The sequence below is a fragment of the Triturus cristatus genome, chromosome 9, assembly GCF_964204655.1.
Source record: "Triturus cristatus chromosome 9, aTriCri1.1, whole genome shotgun sequence".
Taxonomy (NCBI): Eukaryota; Metazoa; Chordata; class Amphibia; order Caudata; family Salamandridae; genus Triturus; species Triturus cristatus.
Window position 1 is genome coordinate 637359015 of NC_140592.1, and position 19771 is coordinate 637378785.

Here is a 19771-nt window from a genome sequence, read left to right on the forward strand (position 1 = left end):
TATGGCCAGCTAAGTGCGTGGGACTCACTATCCACTGTCTTAGTTGGAGAATTCCCATATCATATTCCAATTGGGAGGATCCTGGGGCATCCGTTTTCTCATAATGGATGTTAAAATCGCCAACAACCATATAGTTTTTGTTTTTTAGACAGAGAGGTAGCAGTTGGTTCAATAGTTTGGCGCCGAGACTGGCTTGTTGTCCTGGGGGATTATATATAACTGCACCGGCTATGATGGTAAGACCCTCAAAAAGTACTTTGAATGGTAGGGTCTGATGTTCGGTATAGGTAGTTGTAGGTTCGGTGAGGCATGTTAGAAAATCCCTGAATATCACAGCAACTCCGCCACCTTTTTTGCCCAGTCTATCTTGTGTGATGATTTTATAGTTGGGGGGAAGGGCGTTTGCTAGGTCTGGAGCACTGGTTTCAGATAACCAGGTTTCGGTGATGAAAACCAGGTCTGGGGTCTTGGATTTTAGTAGATCCCAGATATCAAGGGAATGTTTAGAGAGAGATCTTGCGTTGAGATAAAGACAATTCAGCGCAAAATGATTAGTGTCGGGAATTATTTGGTAATCTGTTAGAGTTTGACTCATGCTGGACCATCGACACGCAAGGCAGGAGATGGGTCCATAGGATAAGCCTGGGCCAGTTTGGATACAGGGATGTGGTTTTGTATTTGTATTGGCTTTGTTAGAGGCCAATAACTCGCGTTAATGCGAGGTTTTCGAGCAACCATGTTAAAAACTATTGCGCAGCTGCAAAGATTTCCCATCAAGCGGCAGGAAACGTCATACTACGTAGATGTAGTAGACGAATGCGCAGAAGAGTTCCCACGTTTATGGCAGCCATTTTAAGGACACTTGGGATGCTTGTTAGTAAAATACATAGAAAAGCTTCCCCTAGATACAATATGTAAACTGTAGTGCAATGTTAGTACTCACAAACATGTTGGTTATAGTATTACAGGTTATTCTAGAGGATTGCATACGAGCAAGTCTCTTTTTATAAAAAACCTTGCTCCATCAGCAACATTGAGGGGCCTGGCATTGTCTTGTCGGTTTGACCAGTTAACTGATTTACTGATAAGGGATCAGATTGTACGGTGCACCAATAACTGGAAAATTAAGGATAGGTTACTGATAAAAGATCCTAGTTTGGAAGAAACTATACAGATACCTAAAGGAATGGAACATAACACAATTTGGTTAAAAGAAATGGATGGTACAGGAGGTGGGAGGAGGTAAAGTGTCATTAATGAAGTTGGGACTATGAAAGAAACAATGAAGAATAGTGAAAAAGGTAGTGATGTGGAAAAAAAGTGTAATTGAGGGTTAAAGGAGAAGGGGAAGTAAAGCACAGAAATACTAGTTGGAGAGAAGTGAAATGTTTCCATTGTGGTGCTCCTGGCCATATTGCATCTAGTACAATGTGTGCAGCTAGAATTGTAGGGCCTTATTTACAAGCCCATTGCGCCACCCGTCCGTCACTTTTCCCATGTAAAAATGACGCAAAGGTGGCGCAAGCGGCTTGCAAATAAGCCCCGAAGTGTGTAGAAATTGTGGTAGGAGGGGGCATTTTGCAAAAGTGTGCAGAACCAATACTGTGGTCAGGGATGGGAGGAAGCTTCAAGTAATTGATCAGCAAGTACCGAATAGATGGGATGAGCATCCAAGAGGTAATTCTGCTGGAGTACAATCACCCATGCACAGACAGACAGAACAATATCAAATATGGGTAACGCATTGGGCGCTAGTGGACGCATGGCGGGCCCGGAACCCAGACACTGGACTTTACTCCTCCATTCCATTCCCCACAACCTGCGAGTAAGACTTGACAGATTTCTCTGCTCCACGGCATTGCTCCCCAAAGTCCAGCATACAGACTATTTGGGCAGAGTCTGATTGGACCATGATGCACACATACTGACCATGAGATGGAAGCCCCCCCACCCCCGGTAACCTTTTGGAAACTGCGACAAGACTGTCTCACCGATCAGGGGTTTTGCCATGACCACAAGAACAGCATCTGAGATTACTTTGCAACAAACGCTGGCATGGCATCGTCCAGGCTAATAGAAAGGGATGCATTCAAAGTGGCCGCTAGTGGACATTGCATACAACAAATAGTGGGAGTCCGGAAAACGCTCGAACAGGCACTACAGCGCGCAGAAACTGATTTGGCGGCACTAACCAAGGGGCCGATGCGAATGTAACTACCCCAGCCCAAGTGGCGATAGCCAAGATGACACACGCAGAGGCTATGCGGGACCTACGTAAATATAATTTGAGGGTATATGCAGCCAAGACGCACAGAGAAGGTAATAGGGCTGGGACGCTCTTAGCCTGGTTAGCTAAACAAGACACGGAAATTAAGCCTGTTACGGAGATAGTGGACAAGTCCGGGATCCCCAGATATTCGCAGGTCGATATATTGCAGGTCTTTCACGACTATTACTTGGGTATTTACCAAAACCTGACAGAGAGTGATCCCCAAGCCATAGCCCACTTTCTCAGCTTGTTACCCATGCCACGCATCCCGACATCAGACAAAAAGACTTGGAAGCAAGGATCGTGACCTCAGACGTTACCCAGGCAATCAGAGCATTGGCGCGCAATAAAGCTCCACGAATGGATGGCTTCCCGTGAGAATATTACCACACCTTTTCGGCCCAACTGACTCCCAGCATAATGGCAATGTACGAGGATGCATTGGAAAGAGGCGAGCTCCCGGGATCACTCTGAGAATCTATCTTGGTGACATTCCCAAAACTGCACAGGGACCCAAAGCTCCCAGCCTCATACAGGCCCATAACACTGCTTAACGCAGACTGTAAAATACTGGGCAAGATCCTGGTGGATCGGTATACCCAAATCCTCCCACCACTGATTCACCCAGACCAATGTGGTTTTGTGCCGGGAAGAAATACCTCCCAGAACTTCCGCAGGCTGTTCCATGTACAAGATAGAGCGAGTTCCCAGTTCCCCACGGTGGCGTGTATGATTTTAGACTTAGAAGAGGCCTTTGACACCCTTATGTGGTTATATCTTTTCGCAGTCCTTCGCAGAGCTAACTTGGGCCCTACTCTGCTAGCGTACACATAGTTATTATATATGGGTCTAACTTCAAGGGTGAGAATGGGTAAATACATCTCTGCCCCATTCCTGATAGAGAGGGGCACAATACAAGAGTTCCCCCTCTCCCCGCTAAGGTATGCCCTGGCAGTGGAAACACTGGCGATACGTTTGCGCCGGGAGGGTGAGGCATGGGGTATCCTGATAGCAGGGATGGTTCACTGCGTGTTATTGTATGCAGATGACCTCCTGCTATATGTACGGGATGTCACTAGTGACCTTACCCCAATCTGGACAACACTAAGGGACTTCGCAGAGGTCTCAGGCCTTAAAGTGAATTGGGACAAATTCACGATCTACCCGCTGAGCCCACACCTGGCCCCACTCGACATAGAAATAGGGGATCAGAAAGTAACCTGGAGCAATGCAGTGCCTAAATACCTAGGGGTGAGGCTGTACCACTCACCCAGGGATCTGTATGAAGGAAATCTCCGCAAAGCGCTAGCAGGAATAAGAACGGCGGTGGGTTTCTGGAGAACATTACCCCTGGCCCCAATTGGACGAGTGGCCTTAGCCAAAATGATAATAGTTCCCAGACTATTATATCACTTTGCTAACCCCTCTTCTGGGAGCTAGACACATTGCTTGCCTCCCTGATCTGGGGAGTGGGTCGGCATAGGGTAGCCCTATCTACCCTGTGCCTGCCGACAGATCAGGGAGGTCTAGGTGCACCATCCTTTGAGGCATACTTTTTAGCAGCGCAGCTGCAATAGCTATCGCACTGGACAGCAGAGCGCCACATAGGAGAAACATTTGCTGACACGGGACGTATGCCTCTCCCGGCCATCAGCCGTATGTTAATGCATGGCACCAGACCAATGCGCACATATCCCATTAAAATGAGGATGGGACGCAGAATGTGAAACTAGAAGGTACTGATAAGATGGAGAAGCCACAGTGTCAAGTACTCCTGAATGGTGTGTCTATAAAGGTGTTAGGATATTCAGGGAGTTTATCCACACTTATATCAAAGGAAACGTATGAGAGCAAGTGGAGACATTTTAAGGATCATCAATTGTGTAAGCCCGATATAAAAGCTGTTGGTTATACTGGAAGAAAGATAGAGAATTTAGGAATTAAGTGGATGACTATCACCTTAAAGGGAAAATATGTGTACGGGCGGGTCTCATTACAGATTATGGCTCAGATCTGTTAAGATGGCACCATCAAAGAGATTGTGGTATAATCGTAAATCCCAATGCAATAGAACAAGTTATGTTGGCTGAAAGGAATGAAGTGGAAGAAGTGTGTTTAGAAACTCAAGAGAATTTAATGGAGAGATATCCAAAGGTATTTTCAGATGAATTGGGTTTGTTGAAGGGATTCTCTCAAAAAAGAATATTGAAGGAAGGGGCGAAATCAGTGGTGCTTGGGGTAAGAAATATTCATAACATGATGAGGCAGCCTTTGAAGGAGGAGTTAGATAAGCTATTAAAGCAACACATTATCAAGCCTATCGAGGCTTCTGAATGGTTGGTGCCCATCATCGTGGCACCCAAGGATGTGCCCGTGCATTGATCTGCTCTATCTCAACAAGTGCAATTGAGTGGATAGGCAGGCGCTTCCTAATGTTACGGAAATGTTAACAATGGAAAGTAAGGGAGTTGTATTTAGTTTTCTAGATATGTCATCTGCATATCAGGTTAATTGACATGTAGAATCCAGACACACAACTTCTTTTGTTACTCTTTTGGGTGCATTCAGCTACAAAAGAATGCCCCTTGGGCTTGCTTCGGCCTCAGAGGTGTTCCAGAGGATAATGAAAAACATTTTTGGAGATATGGATCGAGTATTGTGTTTCCAGGACGATATACTCATTGTGGAGAGAAATGCACATGAGAGGGTGATGAAGAGATTTGAATAGCATGGATTGACTATAAATAATAAGAATTGTCAAATCAGGAAGAAAGAGGTAAAATATTTAGGAAATGATATAGATGGTAAAGGAATTAGACCAAAGAAGAGTTTTGTAACAGCGAAAGAGAGAGCACCAAGACCACGTACCAAAGAAGAGTTGAAATCGTTTCTGGGACTCCCAGAATATTGCTCAAAATTTGTGAGGTATTTTACGGAATAGCAGAACCCTTAAGAAGAATGAAGAAAAGGTGTAGAGTTTGAGTGGGGAGAAGAATGTGAGTGTGCGTTTCAGGAAGTAAAAGAAAGTATTGCTCAAGCTCCCACATCTTGACATTTTGATGCTGCAGGGAAAACATATGTTACGATTGACACCAGTAATGTGGGAATTGGTGCAGTATTAATGCAGGTTAAGATGAACGGAGTATGAGGTTGGTTTTGCATACAGGAGATTGCAGGGAGTAGAAACTGTGTATTCTAAAATTGAAAGAGAAGCTCTGGCCTGTTGCTGGGGAATAAATCATTTTTGTTTCTATGCCTGTGGAATACCTTTCAGAGTAAGGACTGACCACAAACCTTTGACATATATCTTCAAAGGGGGAAGAGGTTTGGAGAGGAACGTTACACCACATATTAGTAGGTGGTTGCTATCTGTAATGGATTTCAATTTTGAAATGGAGTTTGTGAGGGGCAGCAGAAATGTTCTGGCGGATTACTTGTCAAGGATGCCAGTGGAAGTGGAGAAAGTTGTTGAGGAGGTGTTGGTCAAAGAAGAAATATTTGTCACGGGGCTCATGGCTTTGGTGGTGGAAGAGTGGATGGCTGCAAGGGAGGTTGATAAGGAGGTGAAGGAAGTTGAAACGAGGGTTGTGCGTGGTTGGAAAGAAGGTGAAGAATTGGGCAAAGAGATGCATGTATATTTTAAAATCAGGGATGAATTGAGTAAAGTTAATGGAAAGTACATGAGAAGGAATCAATTTGTTGCTCCTAGTGGCGAGGAGTGATGAAAAAGAAGGTGAGACAACCTTTTTGGTCGCCTGGTATGGATCGTGATGTTGAAGAGAGAGTGAGGAATTGTGTTGCATGTGCCAATAGAGACAATACCAAGATGGTTAGACAACCCCCATTAGATGTTATACATTTTCCAGATAGGCCATGGGAAAGGTTGGCCATTGACATCCTAGGACCTGTATCTAGGTTAGAATCAAGGAATAGGTTTATCGTGATACTAGTGGATTATCATACTAAATGGTTTGTGTTAAAATAACACAGAGCAGGTGAACGCGGCAGCAGTCATTGAGTTTTTGGAGGAAGTTTTCATAGATGAAGGCATACCAAAAACAATTTTGCCAGAAAATGGGGTGCAATTTGTATCCAGGGAAATGACAAACTATCTTTCTGGAATGGGAATAGTCTATGAAAGAGTAGCTCTTTTCTGATCACAGGCCAGTGGATTAGTAGAGAAAATAAACCAGCTGGTGATGGAAAATATTCAGCTGTCTCTGGCTAACCATCTTTCATGGAGGAAGGAGTTAAAGAGAATGATGTGGTCGCATAGAACAGCCCCTCATTCAGTGACAGTGAATTCACCATTTGTCTCCTTGAGAGGAAGAGAACCTGGAATAAAGGAATGCCCTGTATGGTTGAAGGAAAAGACAAGTGTTGAAGTGAATCGTGAGGAGCTGAAGAGAAGGGTCATGGGGTTCCAGAGGAGAAATATGCAGTATTACACCAAAAGGAAGGATGTGAAAAGTGTTGTGTACAGTGCAGGGACTGGGTTGTGATAAGAATGAGGGGTTTTGTTTGAAAAGGGGATAGCAAGTATTCTATTCCATACAAGGTGAAGGAAGTCAAATGTAATGTGGTAGTCATTGATGATGGTACAATGCGGAGAATGGGAGATGTGTGTAAGGTCACAGAGTGATGGGAGTGGGTAAGTGAAAAAACAATTCTAAGGATAAGTATGCATATATCAAAAGACATTATAAGGATAAATATCTATATTGCTATGTGTGGAATCGTTCAAGATTGGGTTATGTATATTATATGATGGTCATGTTAGTTTAATTGCATATCAAGGTCATATTAGTTTATTTTATGGCTGAGCAATTCCTGTGTTAGACTGTTGATGCTCTGTTATTGAAGTGTTACACAGAGCCAACATGTCTCTAGGTTCAAATAATAAAAGGGGGGGGGGGTGTAGAGATATTATAGTCATGGCACAGAATGTAGAATGTGCTGAGGTCGGGGTGACATCATATAGAATGTAAAGAATAGAAATTGGAAAGCAGAAGAACTGGAGAGCATGTGTGCTCTGGTGGAGATGTAATATCTTACCAATAAAAGTCTTAAGAAGAAATAAAGGACCAGTCAAATCTGTACATAATGATTACAGACTTTGCTCCAAAGTATTACTGGCAGAGTGTTTTTAGGTGGTACAGGTGGATGAATATCAAAGTCCGCTGTTTTATTTAAAAGCAGAGCAGAATGCTCTTCATGTGTACAAGGAAAGTAATATGCAGAAGAAATATCAACTGAAACTTGGGGTTGCAGCCACATTAAATTTACTAATTGGTTTATTCAAAGTGCAGGGTATATGAACCACTGTTAGTTAAGCCAAAGCTTTGTGAGACCTTTAATATATGTAAGAAGGAACTGTTACGTTGGCTGTAATGTCGAGGGTGGCCAAAGTAGGGCTGTTAATGGTATGTGGTCACTTTTGGACTAGAAATTACATTAGGTAACAAACTCATATATAATGATGTAAGCTCCTTTTTTTGCACAATATTTAGTGGCTTTAAAACTGTATTTCACATGGTTATGAAATTATGTTTTGGATATGATATAATTCGTTGTAAAAGAAGATTTCATTCAATAGAATGGCAAAAATCAGTATGATTTCCTTACTGCAGCTAATGAGTTTCAAAGCCTGCAATACATCTAGATAATGACAGTCTCAAACTTGTCTAAGAAGCTTTACCCAATTGACTGATTAATCAATATCCTTTCCATAAAAGGGAAAGAAATCAATTTTAGCTATACATTCAAGACAGTTATTTAAAAAACCTCTGACTTGCACAGACAGAATGAGGCTTATTTACAAGCCCCTTGCGCCGCCAGTGCATCACTTTTTCCCATTTTAACCCCTTGTGTGCCCATGACGAGCTGGACTCGTCATGGGCCGCAGTTGCGCTGTGCCCATGACGAGTCCAGCTCGTCATAAACCCCGCCCGCTAATGTAACGGCCGGCACAGGGCGGGGAAAGGGCGTGGCACACAAGGGGTTAAATGTGACTTACCGGCAGCGCAAGGGGCTTGTAAATAAGCCCCAATGTGTTTTGTAACAAAGTGCTTTTACTAAAACTCCATGTGGCAGATTTACAAGAAAGTGACTCAGTGCGAAACGCAAGCCATTGGTCACTGTCAAAGCACAGGATGCAACATATTTCCAACAATATGTCACATCTCTTTGCTTCACCCTGTGCTGGCGCACAAACTACTGCCATGCACCAGCGCAGGCACCTTTGCACCATGGTGCAAGGATGCCTGCGTCGTGGGGAGATTGTTTTTGTGTACAAAGGTAACCCTTCCTGAACAAAAACAATCTGAAATGCCGTTTTTCAACTTCTATGTGTGCTGCGTTAGCACACATAGAAGTTGAAAAACGTAATTGTATCAATGATTGTTTATGTGCCGGAAGGGAACCCTTCCTGTACATAAATAATCATTAGAGGTGGCACGCATAGAAAGAAGAAAAGAAAACAAGGAAAAATGAATACATTTCTCCTCGTTGCACCTCCCTACGCCTCGAGGCGTAGCATTCACATGCATTTCCAGATATACGATTTCTCATGAATCTGGAAATGTGTCTGGTTCCATGGGTGTTGTGTGGGAACACCCATGGAACAAGCCTTTCATGCAAAGTGCTGCGTGCAAAGGGGCCATATTTACAAGGACAGGAAAAATCAGGCAGGGTGGCTTTTCCCACCCTTGTAAATATGGAGCAGTAAAATGGACCACCGGTAAACGCAAAAAGTGATGCACCGGTGGTGCAAGGGGCTTGTAAATCTTCCCCCATCTCCTTAACTATGTATTGCTTCTTTGTTCTACAGACCACAAAACCTGATTTGTAATGTGTACTTTCATAATTTATGTTTGCCTCCCTTGTTTTCTCCTTACCGTAACACTTGTAAAGAACTCTGATACCCTTCCAGGGTCAAGTTTACACTGTATAAAACTTTATATATAAATAAATAAATAAAAATAAAACCGCATAGTACGGTATTTCACTCAGTGTTTTCAGTAAGCATTTCCCTCTTTAAAAAAATGCTAACTTTTCACGTGACCTACACTAAAATAAACATGTAATTTAAAAATAGGTAAAAGATAACGTTATGTGGTCTTTAGTGCAATCTCTGGAGTCTTTTGACATTTACTAACCACTCGACCTGTGGCTTTGAGAATTACGATGTCGCCGGAACAACTCACTACAATTCTGGGCCATAGTATACGGTTACTCACTATGTATCCTCTTTATTTTCCTACAAATGTATGTGATTGCTTGCAGACTCTTAGACGCACTCAATGGGAAGTAAGACACCTAAGCAATAGGGGTTAGGATTTGCCAAATTTAATTTTCAAGCTCCTCTTCTGAAGACACAGTGGAATTAATTGGCTTTGCTTCTGGGGACAAGAACTCTCAACAAGTATTTGTATGACTCAGGGAGCAAATAATGCCGTATGGACTGCCTTCCTATTCTCACAACTTCAGCCCTGCCTGAGGTTGCAAATCAATGCAAAGAATGAAAAGAGAACAAGAGATGGGGAAAGGCCATGTTAATTTTGGCATTAAGAATATCAGCGATAGGTGCATCTGTGGTATGCTGTTTAGATATACGTAATGTACTTGGAAAAAACACATGCTCAGTCATAGGGTTATTATGACTAATTTTTATTATATGTATTACTAGAGAATAACTGCAGAAATTCTTATTGTAGGAAAAATCCAGGGGAGTGCTTCGTGAGTGGTACATCCATAATCCATACCCATCCCCCCGAGAGAAGAGGGAGCTGGCCGAAGCAACTGGACTTACCACTACGCAGGTCAGCAACTGGTTCAAAAACCGAAGGCAGAGGGACAGAGCCGCTGAGACCAAAGAAAGGTAACGAAAAGTCACAAAACAGAATGGGAATTTGGAGGGAATTGTCTCAGCCTTGAGAAGTGGGCCTTCTGGGGTTTGGGAATTTGGAGGGAATTGTCTCAGCCTTGAGAATTGTGCCTTCTGGGGTTTGTCTCAGTCCTCCTTGTTACTCACAGTTAAGGAAACACAACTGTCTGTGCCACAGTCAGAAATGTGGACCAGTATTGTAATTAAGAAGTGTTGGAAATTGAGTTACTGGTTGAAGGGGTGAAACCTTACTCAAGCAGCAACCACAATCTCTGTTGGTTTGTGACACAAGCAAACCCCAAATTAACCTGTACTTAACCCTCTGGTATCTTGGCACAAAAACAGTCAGGTTTATCTTAGAGGCAATATGCAAAGTATTTATGCAGCACTTCAAATAGTAATAAAGTGAACACACAACACAAGGAAAATTCCACACCAATTTAGAAAAATAGGTTAAAATGTAATAAATTATTGGAGACCAAAATGACAAAAAAAAATCAGTAGACCAAAGACATGCAAGTTTAAAGATGTAAGTGTAAATAGTGCCTAAAAGCACAAACGCCAACTCTGGTTATCTGGTTGTGATGGACCGGGACAAAGTCACAAGTTCAGTTGACCACGATGGAGTGCAGCCCAATACAGGGAGCAAGTTAGGCCCGTTGAACAAAGTACCTTAAATCTTGCTTTGGGAGCGTTGCGAGATCACATGTCGAGGATGTCCCGTGCAGCAGCAGTTCCAAGGAGCTGCTGGGCTGTGATGCAGAGTCCTGTGTCAACATCAAGGAGGCAGTCGACGGGGTGCTGGAGATTTAAAGTCTGGCATTGAGGATGCATCGCACAGCAGCAGTTCAGAGGAAGTTGCAGGGCTGCAATGCAATGTCCTGTGTTATTGTTGTTGAAGCCATCAAAGGGGGCCTTGCGATGCGATGATCGGTGTCAAGGATGTGTTGCACAGCGGCGTTTCAGAGGAAGCTGTGGGGCTCTGATGAGGGGACCTGAGTCAGGGATATGTTGCACAGCGTTGGTTCCAAAGCGGCTGTAAGGAGATGTGTTGTGCTGCAATGGTTTTGTGCACAGGACCACAGCTGGGCTGGCAGAGCACGTTCAGGCCCACTTCCAAGGATCCAGGAATGGTGTGACACCACTTAGAGTGGAAGACTCACAGCTAGTAGAGTCCAGATGCTGGGTTCAAGATGGTTGGAGCCTTGTCTGTCACTGAAGCTCTGATCAGGAGGTCAGCTAACTAGCCCTTGGAGTCACTCTGGTAGTCTGGGGATTAAGATGTCGGTATAGTTCTTTCACTTAGGCAGCAGGGGCTGCAGAGCAGCAGGGCAACAGGGCTGCAGAGTAGCAGGCCTTCTTGCAGAGCAGCCCAGCAGTCATTCTGAGTCTTCTACAGGTCCAGAGGTGTTTGAAGAGTTGGGTCTAAGGTGCCATTATTTACAACAGATGTCTGCTTTAAAGTACGAGAAGGTTCTGGAAGTTTCAACCACCAGAGGTATTTAGAATGTCCTGTCTCCCTGCCCTGGCCCCAGCTTGTCTGGGGTCACAAAGATCTAGTGTCAAGTTTGAGTTCACCCAGCAAGAGCCTTTGTGATGTGCAAGTGTGGTAGGTGACAACTCCCACCCCTCATCAAGGCAGAGATGGCCCATCCTGCAAAAGCCTATCTTTAACTTGTCTCACTGTCTACATAAATATCAACTGCCACTTACACCTAGTCATGTCACCCAGGATACAGGCAGCAGACACCAAATGGTTGGGACAAGACAATGCCAACTTCCTAAAAGTGGCCTTATCAGAATTGTGACTTAAAATCTGACTTCACCATTAAAAAGCACTTTAGTTACAATTCTTTAGGCGCCATACTCAACATTTTGTAGTACTTGCTCCCAATTGAAAGTTACCACTTATTAATTGTTATAAGTTAACCTAATGTTATCCTATGGAAGAGGTAGGCCTGGCAGCAGTGAAAAACAAATTTAAGAGTTTTTCACTACCAGGATATGTAAAAGGTCAAACTTTTTTAAATACACTCCACCCTCCCCTATGGGCTGTGAAAGGCCTAACCTAATGGTCACTTATATGTACCTGGCAAGAGGGTTAGTTTGCCAAGTCGAAATGGCAGTTTAAAACCGTACATGCGGGGCGTGGCTTGGAGCGTCAAGGTGGCGGTCACACTCTAAGAGTGCTCTGGACCCCTCCGTCATCCGCTCCAAGATCCACCAGTATTGCCAGCCATCCAACCCTGCAGTCCATAACTACTGCTTCACCATAACTTGCACCACCTGCCTGTGGCGAAAAGCCGAAGCAAACTGTATGCTGTGTCCATTTGCCACCCAGCGTCCCGCCTCGCCGTACCTCAAGATGGCGGCACCCGCGCCCTGAGCTCTGGGGCCCTAATCGGTGACCAGCGGCGGCTCCAGCTCGCCCACGACCATTGGGCCCCACGTACTGACCGGCTGACCCGACGGCCCACCTAGCCTCACTGAGAGGGGTGCTGGGGGACTCAAGATTGCTCCTGCCCTACGGCAATCTGGAGTGGGCTGTCTGGCCGTGCGGCCTGGACTGAGGCCTCCCTTCACCTGGCCGGGTCCATGGGGTCGCCTGGAGTCCCTTCATCCATTGCAACTGTTGTCGGCGACCACACAGTGGTGGCTTCCGGGAATCCGCCGTCAGCTCGGGCAGCGACCGGGGGGAGGAGGACCCTCCCCCTCAAGAACGCAGCCCTCCTGTGATAGAGTGATGCTCAGGGGCTCGGCCAGGCCCGCCGAGCTTCGCGGTGGTGGTGCTTGACAGCACTGCCCATAGACCAATGGCTGCATACACAACGACCCAGAAGGTGGATGCACGGAGCCCTTGGGTCCCTGGTGTGTGCTGGGGGTAGCAGCACGCAGCGGTTGGGAGCTGTCCTGTGCAAGGCCCCCAACCTACAACAATCACAAGGCTGCTTCACGGTGAGGCTTTGGTGAAGGATTTCAGCTGCTCTGACCGAGCAGCGGAGGCGGCAGGGGCTTCGGGAGGGGGCCTCCCACAGCTCCTTCTCCCCGTTCTCCACCTTCCCATTGGAACAGTAACGATCTGGCGGCCCTGACATTCAACCAGCCTCAACGCAGTGGCACCCACCTCGTTACCTGAGACAGTCTTGGGGGCACCTGAGGCCCAAACCAGCATCCCCACAACCCCTTGAGGTGTGGCCTGATGTCCGGGCCCCGGACACACCCTTAGACCGCACCCGCGCTACGGACTGGAGACTGGCACTGGCCCTTAGCAAATTCTGCTGTTGATCATCCCTCTTGGATTCGCCGACACCCTTGGCCTCCAGCAGATCTTGCACTCCTAGGGAGGTCGCGGCTGAACACATAGGGCGCGACGGATCCACACCCACCCCCGGTTCGGTCTTCCGGGGACCCCGCTGATCGCCGAGTGGCACGATACATAGGCGCCCTTCTGATCTAGCTGCGGCCTGTCCTGCTGCCACTGAGACCACCCGAGGGAGACAAGCCCGCTACTCTGCACAAGCGAGCGTGGATGTGGCTTTGTGCAAAAGTGGACGTTGCGGTGGATACCTTATAGGGGCCCGGCCCTCCCATCACGACCTACCAATCCACCGCTCCACAGTAAAGAGGTAGACGCTTGAACCCGAGGGGCTGCTGCCCCGCTGGGGCCACCGCCCGGAGAGCCGGCAACCATAGACCACAAACCACATGCCCTGAGTTGGTCATCTCCTGCAGATCCTTCATCCCGCATCCTGCAGGAGAGGGGCCCACAGAGCTTAATTTCTCTGTCGAGGCCTCCTGGCTGTCCTGGCCCTCAGCCAGTGGAGGCCCGGCCCGGCAACCCCTGCTCCCCTCGCATGGAGGCCCCTGTCCAGGTCTAGTACCGGCCCGTAACCACAAGAATCCGGGGCACTGTGAACCGGGTACCCTTTAGCCCTGGTCACACTCACCCATCCCTGAAGAAGCCTGCCCTGCAACGCGACTCATTCACCTGGCCCTCAATGGAGGCGACCTGCTCTGAACTCCGGGACCCCACCACTGATCCATCTTTTTACCCGAGTCCTGCAATGTCCCGGCTAAGGACAACGAAACTGAACACCCTGGTGACTCTTAATTAAGGACTTTGCCCAGAGGCACACCGGCTCTGACCACACGTGCCCTCCCCTCGTCAATCATAGAAAGAGACCGAGGCCCCAAATCCTCCACCACTCACATACAAACCAAAATGGACCAGTTCACCAGATTGGACCAAGAACCCTCGGGCGGGGCTGTGGGCAAACTATCCCTTCCAGGTACCGATCTAGCTGCTATTCTCCAAGCCATAGACGCATCGTGGACATCAGTAGAAGAGAAGATTAGGGAAGTCCCGGTCGATATGTCCCTCATCCGGCAGGACCTACGTAACGCCTCGGCCCGCATCTCAGAGGCCGAGTCCCGTCTCTCCACGGTGGAGGATGTTGTCCACCAGCTTCAGGAACAAGTGGCTCGCCTACAATCCCATACCACAGACCTACAGAAGAGAGCCGAAGACGCTGAAAACTCCTTGCGTCGTAACAACCTACGCCTCGTGGGCTTTCCAGAGGACAGCGAATAAGGTCGGATGGCCAGCTTCATTGAAACTTGGATATCGTTCTGGATGCCTAAAGATACACTCTCGCCCTGGTTCGCGATCTAGCGAGCCCACTGTTCACTTACATCCAAACCGCCACCTGGGCCCCCCCCCCCCCTATAATTGCCTGAGTATTCAACTTCAAGGACCGAGACGCAATCCTGCGTGAGGCCCGTACTCTGGGCCGACTGAAGTTCCAAAACCACACCATCATGGTGTTCCCGGATTATACCAGGAAAATACAGACCCAACGGCGCTCCTACACAGAGGTCAAACAGAAACTGCGAAACCTCTGCCTCCAATACAGAGTCCTCTTCTTCGCTCGCCTTCGAGTCATCTTCAATGACCAGACACAATTCTTCGACTCCCATCAGGCCGCCTGGACTTGGCTAACTGAAGAACGCCCCCTCGGGCCTAGACAAATCTCCTCACCTACTCACTCTGGTCCAAAGGCCTCACGACTTTTGTCCCCTAAAGGAGGCGCACACAATCCCGCAAATGACGTGATGGTTGGAAAAACACGCCCAGATCACTGAGCCTGACTATCGGGGTGCCTGGCACCGGGTCCTACCCAGCAGAGATCTCCTCCAGGGAGCACACCCTGTCCCAGACCGGGCAGCCACATACTCCAACCTCTCCTGCAGTCCCGTAATCTGAAGCTGCCTCCAAGGGACGACAAGAACGAAGATGAAAATCATCACTATCAGAAGATTAAGGACTATTTACACTGTATTGTCGTATTGTAGACTTTAACACTGCCAATGCTGCTTTTGCATCCCACATACGCGGAGGGGTCCACCACGCATCTCCTGTACTAAACATTACTGTTTAGCTTGTTTCTCTCACGTTGTAGGGTGACAGATGCTTCAGTTCTGGAAGTATAGGGTGGGGGGAGGGTTCAGGACTGTTGTCCTATGTTTTATTCTAGGTTTTACACCAAACTTTCCATCTCAGACAGCAAATGCACTGTCGCGCGAACACACTGCAAACCCATAGCAACTCTGCACAGTGGGCACAGCTTAGAAGCGTTACACTCCTTTTTCACTCCGGACCCATCACAGGGCCTGACCTGGGGTGCACTCCCACCCTCCATGACACACACACCCCACAAATATAACTCACTCCAGGTCATGTCCTGGAATGTAAATGGCCTGCTTGATCGCATCAAACTCACAGCAGTCCTGAAGTACGCCCAGCGACATTCTCCTGTTCTCCACCTCCAAGAGACCCACCTCATGGGATCCCACTGTGCCTTCTTGGTGCACTATTGTTTTGACAGAGTGTGGCACTCTGGCATTCCCTCCCGAGGAGTAGCCATTCTACTCAGAAAGGCCTTCCCGTTTGTCCTCTCTCATGTTACCGAAGACCCACAAGGGCGTTTTGTGACTCTCTCGGTATGCTGGGTATGAACGTCCTTCATCTCCTATCGATATACATCCCCCCACGACACTTGCCTCAACACTACAACATCTCACTAACAGCATCTCAAACTTACCCGATGGTCAGATGATCCTGGGTGGGAACTTCAATGCGGTTATGCAACCCACTCTCGACTCCACTGGCACCCCCTCCACTACCAGATTGATCCACACCAGGAAATCCTTCCTCACAAATCTGGGTTCAGTGACTTCGCCAGGCATGCTCTGGGAAGCTGGTTAGGCCAACATCCTGGGAGTGGCCAGAAGCCACCTTAAAGCTCAGCAGCAGATCCAAGATGGTCGCCTCGCACTCCTCGAGGCGCAAGCGCTCTGTCTGGAGGCTGACCTGGCCGGTTACCCGAGCGTGTCCCACAACAGGCAGCTAGCAGCCGTAAGGGAAGAGATTATGCAAATTGCACTAGAGTCAGCTAAACTTCTGTGGTGCTCGTGGGTCGCCCGAGTGTATGGCTGGGGGAACAAAAATGGGAGACTCCTCCACAGGCATGCCTTCTATTCCTTGGCATCCTGGATAATTCCTGAGATTCGTGAGCCCTCGGGAACCGTTTGCTGTACCTCGCCTGAGATCGCACGGGCTGTTGCCGGTTTCTACTCTCACCTATACTCGGCGCACAAACTGGAAGATACTCTTGCAGACTTCCTTAGTCCCTTGCGGATCTGCATTACATGCCTGTCAGAAGACCCCAGGTCCCGATGAGTTCTCCCAAGAGTACTACGCGTCCTACTGTGACCAATTGGTCCCCTATCTCGTGGCCTTGTTCCACCATGTGGCTGATGTCAGAGCTTCCTCCCGCGAGACGGAGATGAACACCATTGTAGTCATCCCTAAAACCCAACCGCCCTCGGCGTCTTGCATGGACTATCGACCGATCTCCCTGATCAACACCAAAATTAAAATCTACGCCACGGTTTTGGCTCAACGTCTGCGCCCACTCCTTACCAAACTGATCCATCCGGATCAAAGCAGTTTCATGCCAGCTCGAGCCACCATGCACTGCCTACGGCACCTCCACCTGGCACTCACCCCCTATTTAACACATCTTCTCGTAGATTTCAAAAAGGCCTTTGATACGGTGGACTGGCATTACCTCGACTAAGTACTTCTAACGATGGGCATGGGCCAGCAATTCAGGCGTTTTGTCCAAGTCCTCTACTCCAACCCTCGAGCCAGAGTGCTGGTCAATGGTTCGCTATCTGAGATATTCCCAATCCGGATGGGCTCGAGGCAGGGCAGCCCCCTTTCCCCACTCCTTTTTGCTCTACCGATGGAGCCCCTGGGGTGCCTCGTCAGCGCAGATGACTCAATCCAGGGTTGGAGGTGGGGAAGCCATCACGTAGATAAAATCGCACTATATGCGGACGACGTCCTGCTTTTCCTTGCTGACCCCTCCAGCTCTGGCCCGAGATGTCTCCAATCCCTGCTAAGCTTTGAGAAGGTCTCGGGCCTTCGGCTGAACCCAGCCAAATTAACTCTCGTGCCTCTCCACCCTTCCAGGGCATGCTTTGAGTGGCAATCGAATATACCTAGCTGTAGATAGCTGTTTAAATATCTCGGCATATGGGTTGCTCTACTTCCTGAACTGGAATGGGCACTGAATGTCACCCCACTTGTCAAGAGGCCAGGAGGGATCTCAGTCGCCGGAAAGCCATACCACTCAACCCACTCGGAAGAGTGGCACTATTTAAAATGATGATCCTCCCCCCGCTTCCTATATATTATTCAGAACACTCCCTTCCACTACCCCCGAAGCTGGTTCAGAGATATCGACATGATGAACGTCTGATTTTTATGGGGAACGGGAAGACCGCGGATGTCCCTCGATCGCTGCCGTATTCCACCCTTCGACGGGGGCATGGGCATGACAGACCTGTACCTATATTATCTGGCTACAAGACTGCTAGTACTCTATGACTGGTTCACAGGGGGATGGTCTGTCCCGGCTTATCAAACTGAACTCCGAGACATGGACTTCCCTGGAATCCATGCCCTCCTGTAAGGATCCCCTATCTCCAAGCCGCTCCCATCGGTGATTCGAACGGTCTTCCTGGCCTGGCGTTCGGCCCTGCGTCATACACTTTGGGATGCTAAACTGACCCAGCAAATGCCGCTCTGGCAGGGTACATGCCTCGGCGAGGTGGCGGCACTACCTGGGTTTATGCATTGAGACCGCATTGGAATCTCAAGACCTAGAGTTGTTTCTCCCTACACACCTCACAATTCTACAGATTCTTACAAATTCGGCATGCCATCAGTCCACATATCTCCACCGGTACCACACTTCCTGAATTCAGCCCTGCAGAACCACAGGCCATGATGGGGACTCTCGGGAAGGGAGGCATATCGTGTATATATCACACACTCATGAACAACAGTCACAGATCTCTAGATCCACTTAGAACTCGCTGGGAGGGTTGGCTGGGTCCCCTTGAGGATGAAGATTGGCTGGAAGCTCTGATGGCCCCCAAACTGATCACTACCTCGGCCAGACTCCGTCTCGTCCAGATCTATTACCTCCACACCGCATATCTTACCCCAGATCGACTGCACAGAGCAGGGCTGCGCGCCTCGCCTGAATGCACACGATGCAGGCACCACCCATAATACTTCTTCCACATGGTATGGTCTTGCCGCCGCCTCACAAGATATTGGGATAAAATAGAATCGGAACTTACACACATCCTGGGCTGGCATGTATCCTATGACCCCATGCATCTTCTCCTGGGTGTTACTGATGGTCTACACGGGTCCAGCGCAAACAAACTATTCCTGGGGCAGCCATCATGGTGGCTAAAAGAGATGTCGCCATGGCCTGGGCGCAACCCAACCCCCCCCATGCCCATGATTGCTAGATGGCACCGAGGGGTGGACTGGTGTGCCGCCCAGGAGAAACCCTTATTTGAGGCCCGGGGCTTCCCAGCCAAATCCTAGAGGGTGTGGGGCAAATGGACAGACCAAATGGGTTAACGGGGTCGGGAGGAAAGACGCTTGGTCTAGTCACACTATCCCCTATGCACTCCACGTCCAACGCTTGTCCACTGTGCTCGACGTATTTTTCATACATGATGCTTTATTTATTTTTTTGCGTACAAACTTGCACATTGTGCTGTCAATGTTTCCTTGCCTTTGTTCATCAAAATCAATAAAGTTGATTGTCAACAAAAAAAAACGTACATGCACACTGTAATGGCAGGTCTGAGCTGTATTTAAAATGCCACTTAAATGGGTGGCACAATACGTTTTGCAGGCCCACCATAGCATTTATTTAAAGGCCCTGGGTACATAGAGTGCCACTTTACGAGGGACTTAAAAGTAAATTAAATGTGTGAATTGAATATAAGCCAGTTTCACTGTGTTTAAAGGGAGAGAACACAAGTGCAGAGTCCTAAAGCCAACAAAAACAAGATCAGCCCGGCCCGCGGATCAGGAGCAGTGGTGAGTGGCACCTGGGGCCAGGCCCCGGCCGTGGAGGTACAGCGCGGGCTGGCGGAGGAGACTGTTTGACTGGGCCGGATCTCGTGGCTTTGCCGCTCCAAACCTAGTAGCCTGTAGAAAGACTCGCCTGCAATGGAGGGGA

At 47.9% G+C, this 19771-nt stretch overlaps 1 protein-coding gene across 1 annotated transcript in view; it reads left to right on the top strand.

Moving 5' to 3' along the window:
- Window positions 1–19771, top strand: part of LOC146798414 (homeobox protein six1b-like) — a 286437-nt gene that overhangs the window by 231733 nt on the left and 34933 nt on the right. The window contains exon 2 of the mRNA XM_085625680.1: window positions 9985–10148. Coding sequence (XP_085481806.1) covers window positions 9985–10148 — 164 coding nt within the window. The remainder of the gene's footprint in view (window positions 1–9984; window positions 10149–19771) is intronic.